General features: G+C 40.3%; 1 protein-coding gene across 2 annotated transcripts in view; it reads left to right on the forward strand.

The window, feature by feature from the left end:
• mRpL16 (mitochondrial ribosomal protein L16) overlaps window positions 1–14,751 on the forward strand; it is a 50,240-nt gene extending 35,489 nt beyond the window's left edge. For both annotated transcript variants that reach the window (XM_080285993.1, XM_080285994.1), the window contains exons 3-5: window positions 4,290–4,450; window positions 13,194–13,436; window positions 14,293–14,751. In XM_080285993.1, coding sequence (XP_080142119.1) covers window positions 4,290–4,450; window positions 13,194–13,436; window positions 14,293–14,508 — 620 coding nt within the window. In that variant the 3' untranslated portion in view covers window positions 14,509–14,751. The remainder of the gene's footprint in view (window positions 1–4,289; window positions 4,451–13,193; window positions 13,437–14,292) is intronic.
• The last annotated feature ends 300 nt before the right edge of the window (window positions 14,752–15,051 follow it).

The raw sequence follows: 15,051 nt of genomic DNA on the forward strand, positions 1-15,051 counted from the left end.
TAGTGTTGAGTGTTGTGTTTGATCACTTGGATTGCTTACACTGCATGTCTTGGTGGTGATCCCTGTACTTTTTCTGATTCTTATCTCAGATAGCTTACATTTAACCCTGGCTATGTCTTTTAAGAAAGATCCAGCTGTCAGTAGTGAGGTCAAGTGTAAACACCAGTCTGCTTGAATATGGTCAAACCCTTTTGATCATGGTTAATAGGTCTGCCAAACTATCACAGCAGCAAAACCCCTCAGTAACCAAATAAAACAGTAAATGTGAATAAATGTTAATTCATTCAGGGCCCACAAGTTTTCACCAACTTTTTTGCTTAATACCCAAATAATAGCCCCTAAAAAGACTGGAGGGACTAGATCAGCAGTGTTTACACTAATTCCTGTATGCTTGATCGTGAACCAGATGACCCTTTTTGCTCATATTTCTCCTAACTAACTTCGTGAATCAGTATTGGTATCAAAGTATATCATCTGTGAATATGATATGCTCACAATTAACCATTCCTAAACATCTGTTTCTGCTCTTGTGAATACAATACTCGTCATCAAATTTCTTTTTCTTTTAGGTTAGTTTACCCGTAAATACTATATCACCAATTCAGTTTATTCTTAATTATTACTGCAGTAAAATCAAAAGGTTATTTTCATAATGGTAACTACTGAGTATCTTTATAAGTTAGTGTGGAGTGCATAAAGCATTACCAGTATTACATTTTGGGGTTGTTTGCGTGTGCAAGCCAGTCGCCACAAGGCACGCCTATTACCAGAGTAACCGATACTTACCTACCCAGTGACCCGCCACATCGGCGGCCCATATCTTCACATATATTTTTACACATGTCTGGTCTCAGAGCTTTATTAACAGCTATTTGGGAGGATTTAATTTAATGAGACATTTTTATTATACTAAAAACAAAAACTCTAAACCAGGATAAGGTAGAACTGTTGAAAAACTGAACCATGGTGTTTCATGCAGAAGTTGTTTGATTTATATGGTATTGGCTCATCAACTGCATATGATATAAAGAAGCAAAGGGAAAAAATTACTGAACTTCTGTGCAGACTGATTCGAAGAAGCAGATGAACATTAGACAAGCTGTGAATGATGGTAAGAGTAGTGAGCATGGTCAAGTGGTGATGGAATGGTTTGGAAACCATCGGATGAAAGTGTCAGGTAGCTTGATAATGAGCCATGCTTACTTGTTTCATAAGGAACTTAAATTAAAACATGAGTGTGTTTACACTGAAGATTAGTGGGTCATTGTACTGTTGAGCTCTTGTATGTGATCTCCGCTAGTCCGGCAAAACTGTTCATCTGGCCAGGCTCTGGAACCAGGGATTTTGGAAAATTGGTGTCATACCTGTACTTGCACAGTACCTGGTAGGCGAAGTCATTAGGTTTCTGTCACTCTACCAAAGTGCCACTTTCAATGAGGATCTTCTTTTATGTTATTTTGATGTTACAGCTACAGTATTTTACTTATGTGGCTTCAGATATTCAAATAAATAAAGCAGGTGAGGCCTTTCACTTCATTTATTGACTGTAGTTTCACAATTTTTTTTGTACTGTTGCAAATATTATACCTGTTATTGTACTGCATTTCCCCCCCCCCCCCACTCTGGGCAAAGGTTTCAGGGCCTATCCCAAGGCCCAGCATTCTTACACATCTCCACATGCATCATATTGGCACCAACACCCGCTGTCTATATTGAATACATGCTAGGGCTGTCTCATACAGGACTGGTGTACTGGTAGTAGCAAGGGTATTTTTACATGTCAGCAGGTCATTTATGGTAGATCAGTAACATCTGCTTTTATGAAATTCAAATCCTTAATCTGTTCCCTGATTCGATCCTGGGTCCATTAGGACTGCAGGTCGCCTCTCTACCAATTCAGCCACTGCCTCCCTGATGTTTTTGCCACTTATCCATCTACTGTACAGGAGTTTCTGTGCTAGAATGTTTAGTTTGCATGAACCTCCTGCTGTAAGTGGTATTCATAGCTTTTAGGTGCTACTCATATTAACAGGTAAACTTGTGGATTTTAGAAAAAAAAACTTCAGTTGTCCAGATCAAAAAGCAGAGTGCCGTCATACCATCATTCCTGACCAGGGGTCATCCTGTTCCTCCTTCATGCTTCCTTATTCATTGCACATAACTTCTTTCCCTTTTTAATGAGCAGTTTAAATGATGATGTAAGCAAAAGACTGTTGTTTCGCTTATATGGCTTGCAAAGTGGATATTACATACCACATTGCAGGAAACGAGGGTTGTTTTCACTCTTTAGTGCCAATCCAAAGATTCTCTGAAGTTTTTATTCTTGTGTGAGCAGTCCTGTTACCTGAGATGTGATCCAAGCAGAGCATGGGAAATGTAGCTTATAGGTACTGTGTTCTTTAGATTGGTAAATGCTGTAAAGGGCTTTATCCTAAAACTTGCCAGTATTCATTTTATTTCGTAGTGTAAAAAATAAATGCATTTAGTGTAGTTGTCTTTTTTTTTTTTTTTTTTTTTTCCCAGTAGCTATTTCAGGTAAAACAACCATTACTGTCTTCATATCAGTAGTTTCTATATATGTCTCAGGATTTTGTGTTCTTTTGAAAGTCTTCCTTTAGGTCAGTTTTATACCACATTGTCTTCATATCAGTATTTTCTATACATGTCTCATGATTTTGTTTTCTTTTGAAAGTCTTCCTTTAGGTCAGTTTTATACCACATTGGGTTTTAAGTGGAATGAGTTATTGAAGCTATGGATGAAATGGGCCAAGGAGGCTTAACCTTAGCTTTAGTCTGTTGTCATATTACTGTTTTGTTCTGGCTGCTAGCAAGCAATTTTGTTTCAGTTTAGGTAGCATCACATGTTCTCATGGGGTTTAAACTAATCCATTAACCCCTTCTCCATGATATATGATTATAATTAGGTTACTGTCAATTTTACATAACTAAGAAAGAGCCCGTCGTACTCGGTGGGCTAAGAAGTTGATTTCTTTCATGCACTTAGTTAACCAACAGTATGTGTGTTAAGAATGTATTCTTTAGTACAGCATTTCTCAACCTTTGTATCCTTATGGAACCCTTGAAATAATTTTCATGTCTTGGGGGAACCCTTACATAAAAAGTACTATATTTCATTATTAATATCCTTCTCTCTCTTGTATAGACCTAAAGTTCAGAAGGAGAACATAATATATATTTTCTGATGACTGGTTCAAGCAAAAAATAACTTACATTTATCTGAAGTTTATTGACAATGCAAAAAATTCATAAATAAATAAAAATAATATAAATAACTTAGATCAAACTGCTTGTTCAAGAGACCTCATACCGAGGTTTTCATTCACACACAAAAATAAACATAAATAACCCATATCATATATAACACATATAAACAGAATGAAAACAGATAATAACAACTAGTACTACTACAATAACTTGATAAATAAAACTTAAATAAAACTGAAACAAAATAAGGCAAACAGAAGAACTAACCTTGGAAGAGAGAGAGAGAGAGAGAGAGAGAGAGAGAGAGAGAGAAAACACACACACAAACTTCCCATAAACTAACAAAATCATAAACATATGTACTTAAACCGTTAAAATTCATATAAAATCCCCAAAATGATGGGTAACATTTACTAAATAATGTGGGTGAATGAGGGACTGTACCAGCATTCCAGGAAGTACATTTGGGACTGATGGAGACCGTTCATGTGTCCTGTACTCGAGTGAGTCACTTGATGATACACGCGTATAGTAAAATTACAGATATGAAATTAAACACAAAAATGACACAGAAATGCAATAACATATGATTAGCCTATTTATCATTATTTCTCTGGGAACCACTAGCGACCTCTTGCGGAACCCTAGGGTTCCGGGGAACCACAGTTGAGAAACGTTGCTTTAGTATCATATACTGAACAACAGCATAGGCATTCATTGGTATACAAACTTAAGTTTGAAGTACAGAAATTTCTGTTGATCAGTATTTACCTTAAAATATGTGCAGTGTTAGTGACAAAGTGCAGTACTGAACAGTGTTTGATAGTGCTTTATTGTACAGCATTTTTGTGTGTATAGTTTTGCATATTATATTGTGCTAGTGTGTAGAGTGTTGTATATTATATTGTGCCCATGACCTAGAGTCTGTATAATTCGGGCTTTTTTTTTTTCTTTTTTTTCTTTTCATGTATGATTCAGTAATGTTGTGTGATAAACCATTTCAGTCCTAATATGATTTCTGTCTGTCTCTCTCTCTCTCTCTCTCATTTCTATCCTACCTTCAGACATCGAAATCCCAAAGGAGCGTCAGAAATTGAAGATTCTCCAGAAGGTGCCACAGTACCATGGCAGTATACGGCCAATCAAAATGACAAAGAGGCTGGATTTAATCAGAGGAGAGGAGGAAGTTCATCGTGACCTCATTCTTGAACAGTATGGGATTGTGGTAAGTTAGAAGTTCCTTTTAGTGTGTCTTACATTGTGTGTTTTGGAATAGAAAAGTGCCAAGAATATGTATGCAGATGCCTTGGTCTGTGTAGAGGAACCAGGATTCTGAGGTCTTCTGTGATAAGTGGTACGAGTGTCTGACCTGTATCGTTGGGTATGCTGTTGATAGTGCTCCATCCTGTGTGCTCTCTTTTTCCGTGTTTGCTGGAACCTACCTACTCCTTTGTTACAAGGGAAAATAGTCAAGATGATCATTATGGAACAAGAAATATGTAGGTTGTTTAGACTGAAGAAGAGATACAGAGGCTTGTGAAAAATGTTGAGTAGAAAAATATGTTAGTCTAAGGGTTGAAGGGATTGTGCTTTGGTAATATGATGACTTACTGAAAACAGGTATGACAGTGGTGGTGGTGGTGAAAAGGGTGTATATCATGTAAGTAAGTAAGTAATTATGCTCTTCAGTCAACGCCATTTTCATGACAGACCTATGGTTGCGAAGATGTTCACTGTGTACCTTGGAGCAAGGTAGGTGGAGCTGATGTTATATCACAGTTGTGGCAGTGAAGGTTTGCATCAGGTACAGATGCAATGATGGCATCCTTTTCCCATGTTGTGCAACAAGAGTAGTCTGTCTGAGAGAGATCCAATATGGTGTATGTCTCCAATGGCTCTTAATGAATCCATTGTCTGACAATGACCCTATGCATGGTACTTGCTGTGCCAACTCACTGTTGTCCAGACCATTGTTGTAGAGTTCAGTTATGGCACCGTACATTTTCGTGGATGTTTCTCGTCACTTTCCTCCTGACATCTAATGTGGATGTTTGTAGTTGGCTGATTTCACCAGAAATGTCTGACACTTTGGATCCAATCATGTTCTGCATCAGTTGAATCCTTAGCTTTGTACTTTGAGTTGAATCGTTTATATATTCCAAATACTTTATATTTAACAGTACTGTACATGATTGTAAACCATAACACAGGAAGCCTATTAGTGATCATAATATATCAGTTATCAAGATCACATACCATTTACTGAGGTGGGATTGGTGGTACTTCACGCATTCCCATTCCTTTCTGACCTTTTCTGGTGCGACACTTTTCAGATATTTCATTTAGGCATTTCAAAGAGTTTTGTAGGCCAAAAAATGTAAAATAACAAGTGTGGAACCACTATAAATTGGCCATGGAACTAACAGAAACCAACACAATCATGCCAGTAATGGCACATACCTGTTTGGGTTGAATGCACTTACAGTACAGGGTGAGCTCAGTTCAGACTTGCCATCTAGCCTATTATAGTATATAATAGGAACCGGATCTTGTATTCAGCCTATAAGGAGATACTGTGTCAGATATAAACTTTGTTCCAAATTGTTGCCTCTCAAGTTTAGATTGTTTCTAACTCCAGCAGTCACAGGATGTCTCACTTCAGCTAAACATTATTCAGTGGTGCTATCCAGAACAATAGTATCATAAGAAAGACATCTTCAGGCCACATATGTAAGTATATTTTTGTAAGGCAGTTCTCCATGTTTGCACAGGTGGTCTTTTTTACCTAATGGCTGCTTTCCAAGCTGCACAGTCCCCTGAAGCATTCCAGTCATTTCCTGACCCTGAGGCCCTCTCTTAGGACTTCATTCCATACTTCCCTTGATCAGCTAACACGGCTGTCCCTTTCACATCCAGGTCAGCCTGTCTGTCTGTCTATTGTCAGATGCCTTAATCCCGTAAGGGGTGGTCACAAACAAATCGCCTTCTTGTTGCCCTGTCCCCCACCATTTCCCTGCCCAGCCCCCAGCTCACACCACCCTCTCTCATATACCTCTCCACTCCATCCCTTCATCTCATCCTTGGCCTCCACCTCACTCACGTAAATTTTCCTTGTTAGTCTCTCTCTGTCCATCCTCTCCATATGACCGAACTACCTTGATGTATCAATGTATTTCTCTTAATGCTTTCTGTCACATCCATACTCCACACCACAATGCCCCTTCACTTCCTTATTTGTCAGTCTGTCTCACCATATAACTCCCACATGCTCCTGTCAGGTAACTTATTTCCACCGCCCTCAGTCTTGACTTGCAATCTCACTTGTTATCTGCATGTCTCCACACCTCCTTAGCCTACCAGTGTGCATCATCTCACGAGCACTGTCAGTGCCCAAGTGTTTTCCTAAATCAGCATGCAGTGAACCCTCCTTATGCACATATCCTATATGAACAGATTCTGTACTCACAGTGACTTAAATGGTACACAAAAAATGTAGGGACCGGTGCTTAGTTTCATAGAAGTGACCCTCCAGAAGCAGGACATTTGAAGGTACCCATGTAGCGATGTCACAGCTGCCATGTTTAGTCCCACACTTCTCTATGTTTCAGCCTTCATTCTATACACACCTGCACTCCCATGCTTGACTTTTATCTGCTGCACTGCTCAATGTAACTTGGCAACTGTGTCAGCCTTGGACTGTTATGTGGGTGTGTGCTCCTGGAATGGTTTCTGTATCAGCATCAAGGCTGAATTGTAGGTGTAAAAGCCTGATTTTAGCTACCAAGAAGATGCGGAGGCACTTGGACAGCCATGAGCTGATTTGCGATGTTGCACATGCCTTCAGTGTTAACAAGTCTACTGTAAGAACAGTGAGAAGGAACAGGGAAAGTATAGAACTTGAGGAGTTGGAGGTACATCTGAGCCTTAACTTAGAGTTTATTTTACTGAGCAGGCCTTATCTACAGTCAGGTTAAGTCTATTGTGAACACTGCCAGTAGCTGTTTTTTTCTCTGCTGCTGTGGAGTTGTTTGATTGGATTGGTCATAGATCTTTGACTGGGAAATGTACCATACAATGAACCATGGTTGAGCCATAGAGTAAGCATAGAGTCCGTAGTTTGATAGTTAACGTTCAACTGCTTTCTTGAATCTTTTGAGAAATTTCTTTATCAGAGTTCCCAGTTGCTGTCATCCATGTTTATAATATTCCAGGCATGGCTGAAACAAATATTGACACAGTCTGGAGTTATCTTGATACCTCCCATGCTTACCATGTTTTTAACAAGATTGTGTAATACAATTGTGGAGACATTCTGGGGATTGGCTGTGATTTAAGGTTAGAACAGCAATGAAAATGTTCAGATTACTTGGTACAGATTACAGTGGAAATTAAATTTTCTGGTGTTTTTCATTCGTCAGTCTGTCTCTCCATGGGACTCCACATGCTCCTCTCAAATAACTCATTTCCACAGCTCTCACTCTTGACTTGTGTTCCTCCAACAATGTCCAAGCTTCACTTCCATGCTCACTTCCATATTTCTTATTACTGCTTTCAAGGAACCAGCAACCCTTCTTCCTTGCTGTACTCTTTCATTCACTTCTCCCTCCAAACTTCCATTCTTACCCATCACACTACCCAAGTACTTATATGTACTCACATTTTCCATTTCCTCCCCATCCAATCTCACTGTACATTCACTGACTTCACTTCTCTCAAAGACCATAACTTTAGTCTTCCCAACATTCACCTTTAGATTCCGTTTCATACACACTCTCCCAAACTCATCCATCAAGCCTTCATCTTCACTTAACAACACAGTATGTGAAGGAGCATTGTGGTGTAGATGTGGATGTGATAGGAAGCATTAGGAGGAACACACTGAGGTGGTTTGGCCATGTGGAGAGGATGGAGAGTGAGAGACTGATGAGGAGAGTGTATGTGGGAGGGGTGGAGGGGGAGAGGGGGAGGGGGAGGCCAAGGATGAGATGAAGGGATGGAGTGGAGAGGTATATGAGAGAGGGGAGTGAGAGTTGGAAATAGGGCAGTGAAATGGCAGGGGACAGGGCAACATGGAGGCAATTTGTTTGCAGCCACACCATATGGGATTAAGGGGTCTGGCAATAGATAGATAGTAAGTGTTTTTCATGATTCTGTTAGAATGTGACCTTCATTTGACTTGCAGAGTGATTGCATAGACACCACTTACAGCCTCCTCTCTTTCAAGGTATCTATAACTGTTCATTTACCAAAGAATTTCTGTTGAAGAATCCTTAATTAGATTTTGCTTCATAAAATGAAAAGTTAACATTGTAATCCAAATACAGAAATATGAAAACCTTGCAGTTTTCACCCAAATGATCAGACCCTCTTTTTCAGATAGTTTACTGTATTCTGGATGATAGTTATGATAAAACATGTCTTTTCAGTTCATTGACAATGACATAGCCTCCAAAATACAAGATGTAACTACATACAGTACATCCCCCCAGTACGCACCTATATGGGCGGCAGAGGACGTCACGTACTAGGAATTTGCGTACTGTGAATACATAAACTTATGGGAAAAATTACATATAGGTGGCACCCCCCTTCATGGGCAACCCTTGAGACGCCTTTTAGACCTAAGTGACGTACTATACAGGGAAACTATCTAAGACATATTACCTAAGATAAAGTGAACCAACAAGATTATGGCTTTACTAGGCAAATCAACAAGGATATGGCTTAACTAAACCAACAAGAATATGGCTGCTCACCTTTACCCAAGAGGACAACAGGCCAACCCACCCCTGAATCACATCATCTTTACGTTTCTGGCCGGAATCATGCTAAGTCTGTTCTTCGCTCTACTAAAAATAATTTCATCCATACTAAATGCTCTCAACTCTCCAACTCGAATTCTTCCCGCTCCTTCTGGCATCTTGCCAAAAATCTTTCTAACAACTTTACCTCATCATCCTTCCCTCCTCTTTTCTACTCTGATGGTTCTGTAGCTATTTCTTCTACTGATAAAGCAGATCTCTTCGCACAGACTTTCTCCTCCAATTCTACCTTAGACGATTCCGGTGCTGTTCCTCCATCACTTCCCCCCTCTGACTTCCTCATGGCTGACATTAAAATTTCTTCAGTTGATGTATTTTCTGCCATCACTGGCCTCAGTACTAACAAGGCATATGGGCCTGATGGGGTCCCTCCTGTTGTTCTCAAGAACTGTGCTTCTGTGCTTACACCCTGCCTAGGCAAACTCTTTCGTCTTTGTCTGTCAACTTGTACCTTTCCTTCTTGCTGGAAGTTTGCTCTCATTCAGCCAGTCCCAAAGAAGGGTGACCACTCCCAACCCTCCAACTATCGTCCAATTGCTTTAACGTCCTGTATTTCAAAAGTTTTTGAGTCGATTCTTAATAGAAAAATTTTAAGGTATCTTTCCTATCACAACCTTCTTTCTGATCGTCATTACGGGTTCCGTCAGGGATGCTCCACTGGCAATCTTCTTACCTACCTTTCAGACTTCTGGTCATCCTCCTGGTCATCCTCCTTTCGGGACTTTGGCAAAAGCTTTGCTATTGCACTTAACATCTCAAAGGCTTTCGATCGAGTCTGGCATAAATCTTGAATTTCCAAACTGCCCTCCTACGGTTTCTATCCTTCTATCTGTGCCTTCGTTGCTAGCTTCCTTTCTGGTCGTTCTATAGCCGCTGTTGTAGACGGCCATCGTTCTTCTCCTAGATCTATCAACAGTGGTGTTCCTCAGGGCTCTGTCCTATCACCAACTCTCTTCCTTTTATTCATCAATGATCTTCTAAGCTGTACATCTAACCCTATCCACTCATACGCTGATGACTCCACCCTTCACTTTTCCATTCGGTTCCCGCAACGCCCATCTCAACAGTTACTTCAGCAAACAAGGGATGAGGCTATGGCACACCTAATGTCTGACTTGGCTCGTATCTCTGACTGGGGTAAAAATAATATTGTTGTCTTTAATGCATCTAAGACTCAGTTCTTACACCTTTCAACCCGACAAAATCTTCCACAGGTATACCCACTAATGTTTAATAATATTCAGCTTAATCATGCATCATCCTTGAACATGCTTGGGGTTTCATTTACTCGGGACTTATCTTGGAAAGATCATATTACATCTCTTGTAAAATCTGCTTCCAAGAGATTGGGTGTGCTAAGCCGTCTCCGCTCTTTCTTTACCCCTGCGCAATTGTTGACTCTATACAGGGGTTTTATCCGCCCCTGTGTGGAGTACAACTCTCATGTGTGGGGAGGCTCCCCTCATACAGCTCTTCTCAATAGGGTGGAGTCAAAGGCTTTTCGTCTCATTAACTCTCCTCCTCTTACTGACTCCCTTCAACCTCTGTCTCTTCGCCGCACTGTTGCATCTTTATCTTTTTTCTATCGCTACTTTAATGGTCACTGCTCCTCTGAACTGTCTGCTTGCATTCCTCCACCTCTACGACGGGCGCGTAGCACCCGTCTGGCAGCAAACTCTCATCCTTTTTCTGTCCAACTCTCTAATGCAAGAGTTAACCGTTACTCCCAGTCTTTCATTTATGCAACAAGTCAGCTCTGGAACTGTCTCCCTCTGTCTGTATTTCCTGCTGCCTATGATCTCCAGTCTTTCAAACGCAGTGTGTCCAGGCATCTCAAAATGATCGGATCTTGAATTTGGCTCTATATTGTATTTTGTTTTTCTCTTGGGGGGAACTGTTACTGCGGGCTTATGGCCTTTGGTTCCTTCTTCCTCGCAAAAAAAAAAAAAAAAAAAAAAAAAAAAAAAAAAAGAGGATCCGAGGCAGGATGAGGCACCTAGTGTGCATCTCCTGCATCACCCACCACACCACCCAACACATCACCTTCCTCACCACTCTCGTCACCAGCACTTTCGACACTTTTACTATCTAATGCACTCACTTCGTTCATAAATCCTTCAAAGTCTATTTCTGACACCTCAGACATTGCATCATCCTCTTGAGCCTCCTCAGGATATGGCTCTTCTGATGTTGAAGGGAGTGATTCCTCACTTTCTTCAAGCCGAAGGAAACGGGTGATGAGTTTTTGCTTCTGTTTGTTTACTTCCTGGTTGTGCTTGTCGGTGTAGTAGCGGAAGGTTCTGTACAGTGAAGACATCACCTCCTCCACTCACAACTGAGAGCATTCAATGTCCTTGAATTCTTCCTTGAATTTCTCAAGGGCACACAGTACCCAGCTGATCTCCATCATGGTCAAATCTTCACTCTCCATCACTGATGTTGCTGGCTTTTCTGCTGCTATCTCCTGCTCAAGGTGGGCGGAACGTAGGCAAACGTTATCGTTTCTTAGGGAACAATGTCACGTTCTCGGGGTAACCCTGGATTTGGGCCACTCTTTGCTGCCCGTCTCGCTTACAAGGAGTTCAATTCGCGTACTAATAAGAAATACTGTACACTAAAATGTAAAAAAAATAGGTCCTCGCGTACAAGGGGGATCGCGTTCTCGGAACTCGCATACTGTGGGGATGTACTGTACAGTTTTATAGGTGCAGAAGTAAATAGTACTTTAAGACCAGTCATCCAAAAAATGAGTTTAAATTCTGTTGTCTGTTGCCCATGTTCATTTTTCATTCAGCACTCAAGAGTATCAGTGAAATAATAATATATTTGAACATTATCTTAACAGGGACACATTTGCTGCCAGAACTTGATGCCCAGTCCTCCATAGTCCCATTCCACATAGGCACAGCACATGTCAATCCACCAGTTGATTGCAGTGCTTAGGACATCCCGTGCAGTTATTCATGGATATTTACAACTACTGTGATACACTTGAAATAATAGGGTTCTTTAACTCTTGACCCTCATTGGTAACATAACTGTTGTCCCATTCCAAGACTGTTGCATGAAATTAATAAGAGAAAAGTATAATTGCCTTCTTTATAACAAATTATGGGAACAGGAAAAGTAAATGGATATTGCTTTTGCGACAGAGGTTCACCTGACCCCTCTGACTTTCCCACCCTCCTCTACAGATATGCCACTGCTCTGCATCAAACTACTGGTATTTGTACAATATGTTTCCCTATCTTGCTTATAAATGGGGTAGCAGTGTCAAATACCTGAACTCGTTTGGTGACATTTTCTACTTGGTTTTGGAGCAAGGAGAAGATTTCAGAGACTGCACCTCATCTGAAGTCATTCTCCAAGTTTGTGAAAGGGTGAATTTTGCCTCTTTTTTCATATTTTTGGACATTTTTTTGGTGTTCTTGGTCATTTTTGTGTATACTTTGGGAAAGCTGACTGTCACAGGCAGCTGTCCATAGTGATGATGATGCTTATCCTTTCATCATCCAGGGACCATGCCACAGGTGTGAGTCACATCTGTAAGATGTGATAGGTGATTTTTATAGTTTACAGTGCTGGTATTTTTATACTTGCCATCTCCCAAGAGTTTTATTCAACCACAGGTCACACTGTTTCATACTGGGGGAGCTAGATATGCCATGCACTAATCTCTCAATTACTGTATCTTTCCTAAATTGAATAAAATAAATGGGAAGTAGAAATGCCATTATAAGAGATCTCATCCGATTGAAGGGATTAAATAAGGTGCTAATAGTGACCAGGCAGGAGCACGGTTACTTTTTGTGTAGCCAAATGGAAGGAAATGTGCACCATATATGGCTGTGGTTGTTGGATACGTTGAGTACTGCAAGAAAATGGAATAAACATTGTACAGAATGGAAAATTACATAGATAGCTGTATATAGTAATTACTGTGTTTGTCAAGTGAAGAATAAGCCACTCTAAGTGAACTTTAGTTATTTGTAACCTGGCAGTGGGTAGACAGATTAATAAAGAGTCTGGGAGATATTATGAAATGGTAGTTTGTGAGGAATTGTTTATTGACTGAGTGACAGTATTCTTTGGCAGCAAGGGATGATATATACTGCTGGTGCTAATTTTGCCATTAATGTGTGGCAGGCTAGACGTGGTGGAATGCTACGGCATGGCCATCTTGAAATGATTCGGCTGACTATTGCCCGCAAGATAGACACCAAGAAGATGTTTGCCATATGGAGGATTGATGCCCCTTGGAAGCCTATAACCAGGAGGGGCCAGGGCAAGCGTATGGGAGGTGGGAAGGGCGCAATTGACCACTATGTCACCCCCGTTAAAGCTGAGCGCATCATCATGGAAGTCGGTGGGAAATGCTCATATGAAGAGGTAACATTTGTTACTGTTGCAATTTTATATTTGATATATATTATCAAGAATACTGGCATATATCATTATTCTCTGAGAAGGTCTGTGGTACTGTACTCGCTGTCAAGCAACTTGTCCCTTAAGCCTTGCTCCTTTTTTGAAATTCCAGCCTCAAGTCTATGGCCTCCCATTCTCTGGCAGTGGGTGAGAGGGCATGGCTTAAGAGACAAGTTGCCTGGCAGAGGGTATAACTGACTGAGTACATAGTTTATTATTTTTAACACACCACACCCTCATTGTGCAACAAACCAGGATGTGATTAATCACTCATGTGATGATGATAATTTTGGACCTTTTTTGTTGTACGACTGCATTTCCACATGTACAATCATTATGATTCTGTACAAAGCCTCACTGATTGATATATAATTGCTGTTTTCATTTTTACCATCACCAACATGCAATCTTGCAGTCATTTGTTTGTTCCAAGATGGCCTTTGAACTTACTGACTATTAGGTGTGCTCAGTCATTGATGGAAGAGTAATGTGGTGGTGGAATTCAGGCAGCAAGTGAAGTGCAGTGAAGTGAGATAACTACAGTTTAGGTAATTTTTTTATGCATTGTTGGGTGGGTGACACATGGCCAAAACCCTATCCCCAATGAACCCATGTTGTAATTGACCCGTTATGCAGTACTGTAAATCAGTATGTGATGTACTCCTTTAAATGCATCCTCATTGTAAAACAAGGGTGTGCTGTATTTGTGTGTGATTGTACACTATTTACAGTTATGATATATTTTTACAGTGAATTTTATTCTTTGCATACTTGTGTGTAATTATTATATTTCAGTATTTTCTCTCTTCATTTGAAACAGGTGAAACCCATTCTGAAACAGATTGCCCATATTCTACCCTTTCCGGCTGACCCAGTAAGCAAGGAAACATTGGAGGCAAGACGTAAGGAAGAGGAGCGACTGGAAAAAGAGAATATCAACCCATACACCTTCAAATACTTCATTCAGAATGATATGCTCGGCTGTCGGGATTGGGTCCGAGAAATTGATTTGAAGTACTTTGGTAAATACAGATAGGAGAGGTACTACTATACAGAAAATTAACAGAGAACTTTTTAAAAACGAGAATATGCTATGTTGCTGAATTGCATCAGTTGTGAGTTATGTAGCAATATTATCTTGTAATTTATGCTGTATGATATCTTCTACAGTTGAAAAACAGATGTCAATATCAGTGTGCTGTTGAAATTTTTGTTTTGCAGTTTTACTCTATAGCCACATGTACTTAGTGTAAAAACAATTTGTAATATTTGGTTCTGAATCCACTCACTTGATGTAGTGCTGCTTACAATGTCCTTCACCTTTATCATTCTTTGTTCTGTGTCTGCCCTTCTCTCTTCCCATTTCTCCCATCTTTCCTTTCACTTTTTATTACTCTTCTTTCCCTTTCAGGCATCTTTACCTTGAGTGGCAAGTCTAATGGTTTTCTTTTAAGTCAGGAAACCATGTACAACACTGGGTGGTAACCATATAACCAACCCATATGAGAGAGGGGTGTATGAGCTGGAGGAAGGGGAGCAAAATGGCAGGGGACAGAGTGACATGGAAGTGATTGGTCTG

Source organism: Coenobita brevimanus, chromosome 110 (genome assembly GCF_032717465.1).
Source record: "Coenobita brevimanus isolate Jiangsu-jjx chromosome 110, ASM3271746v2, whole genome shotgun sequence".
Classification (NCBI taxonomy): Eukaryota; Metazoa; Arthropoda; class Malacostraca; order Decapoda; family Coenobitidae; genus Coenobita; species Coenobita brevimanus.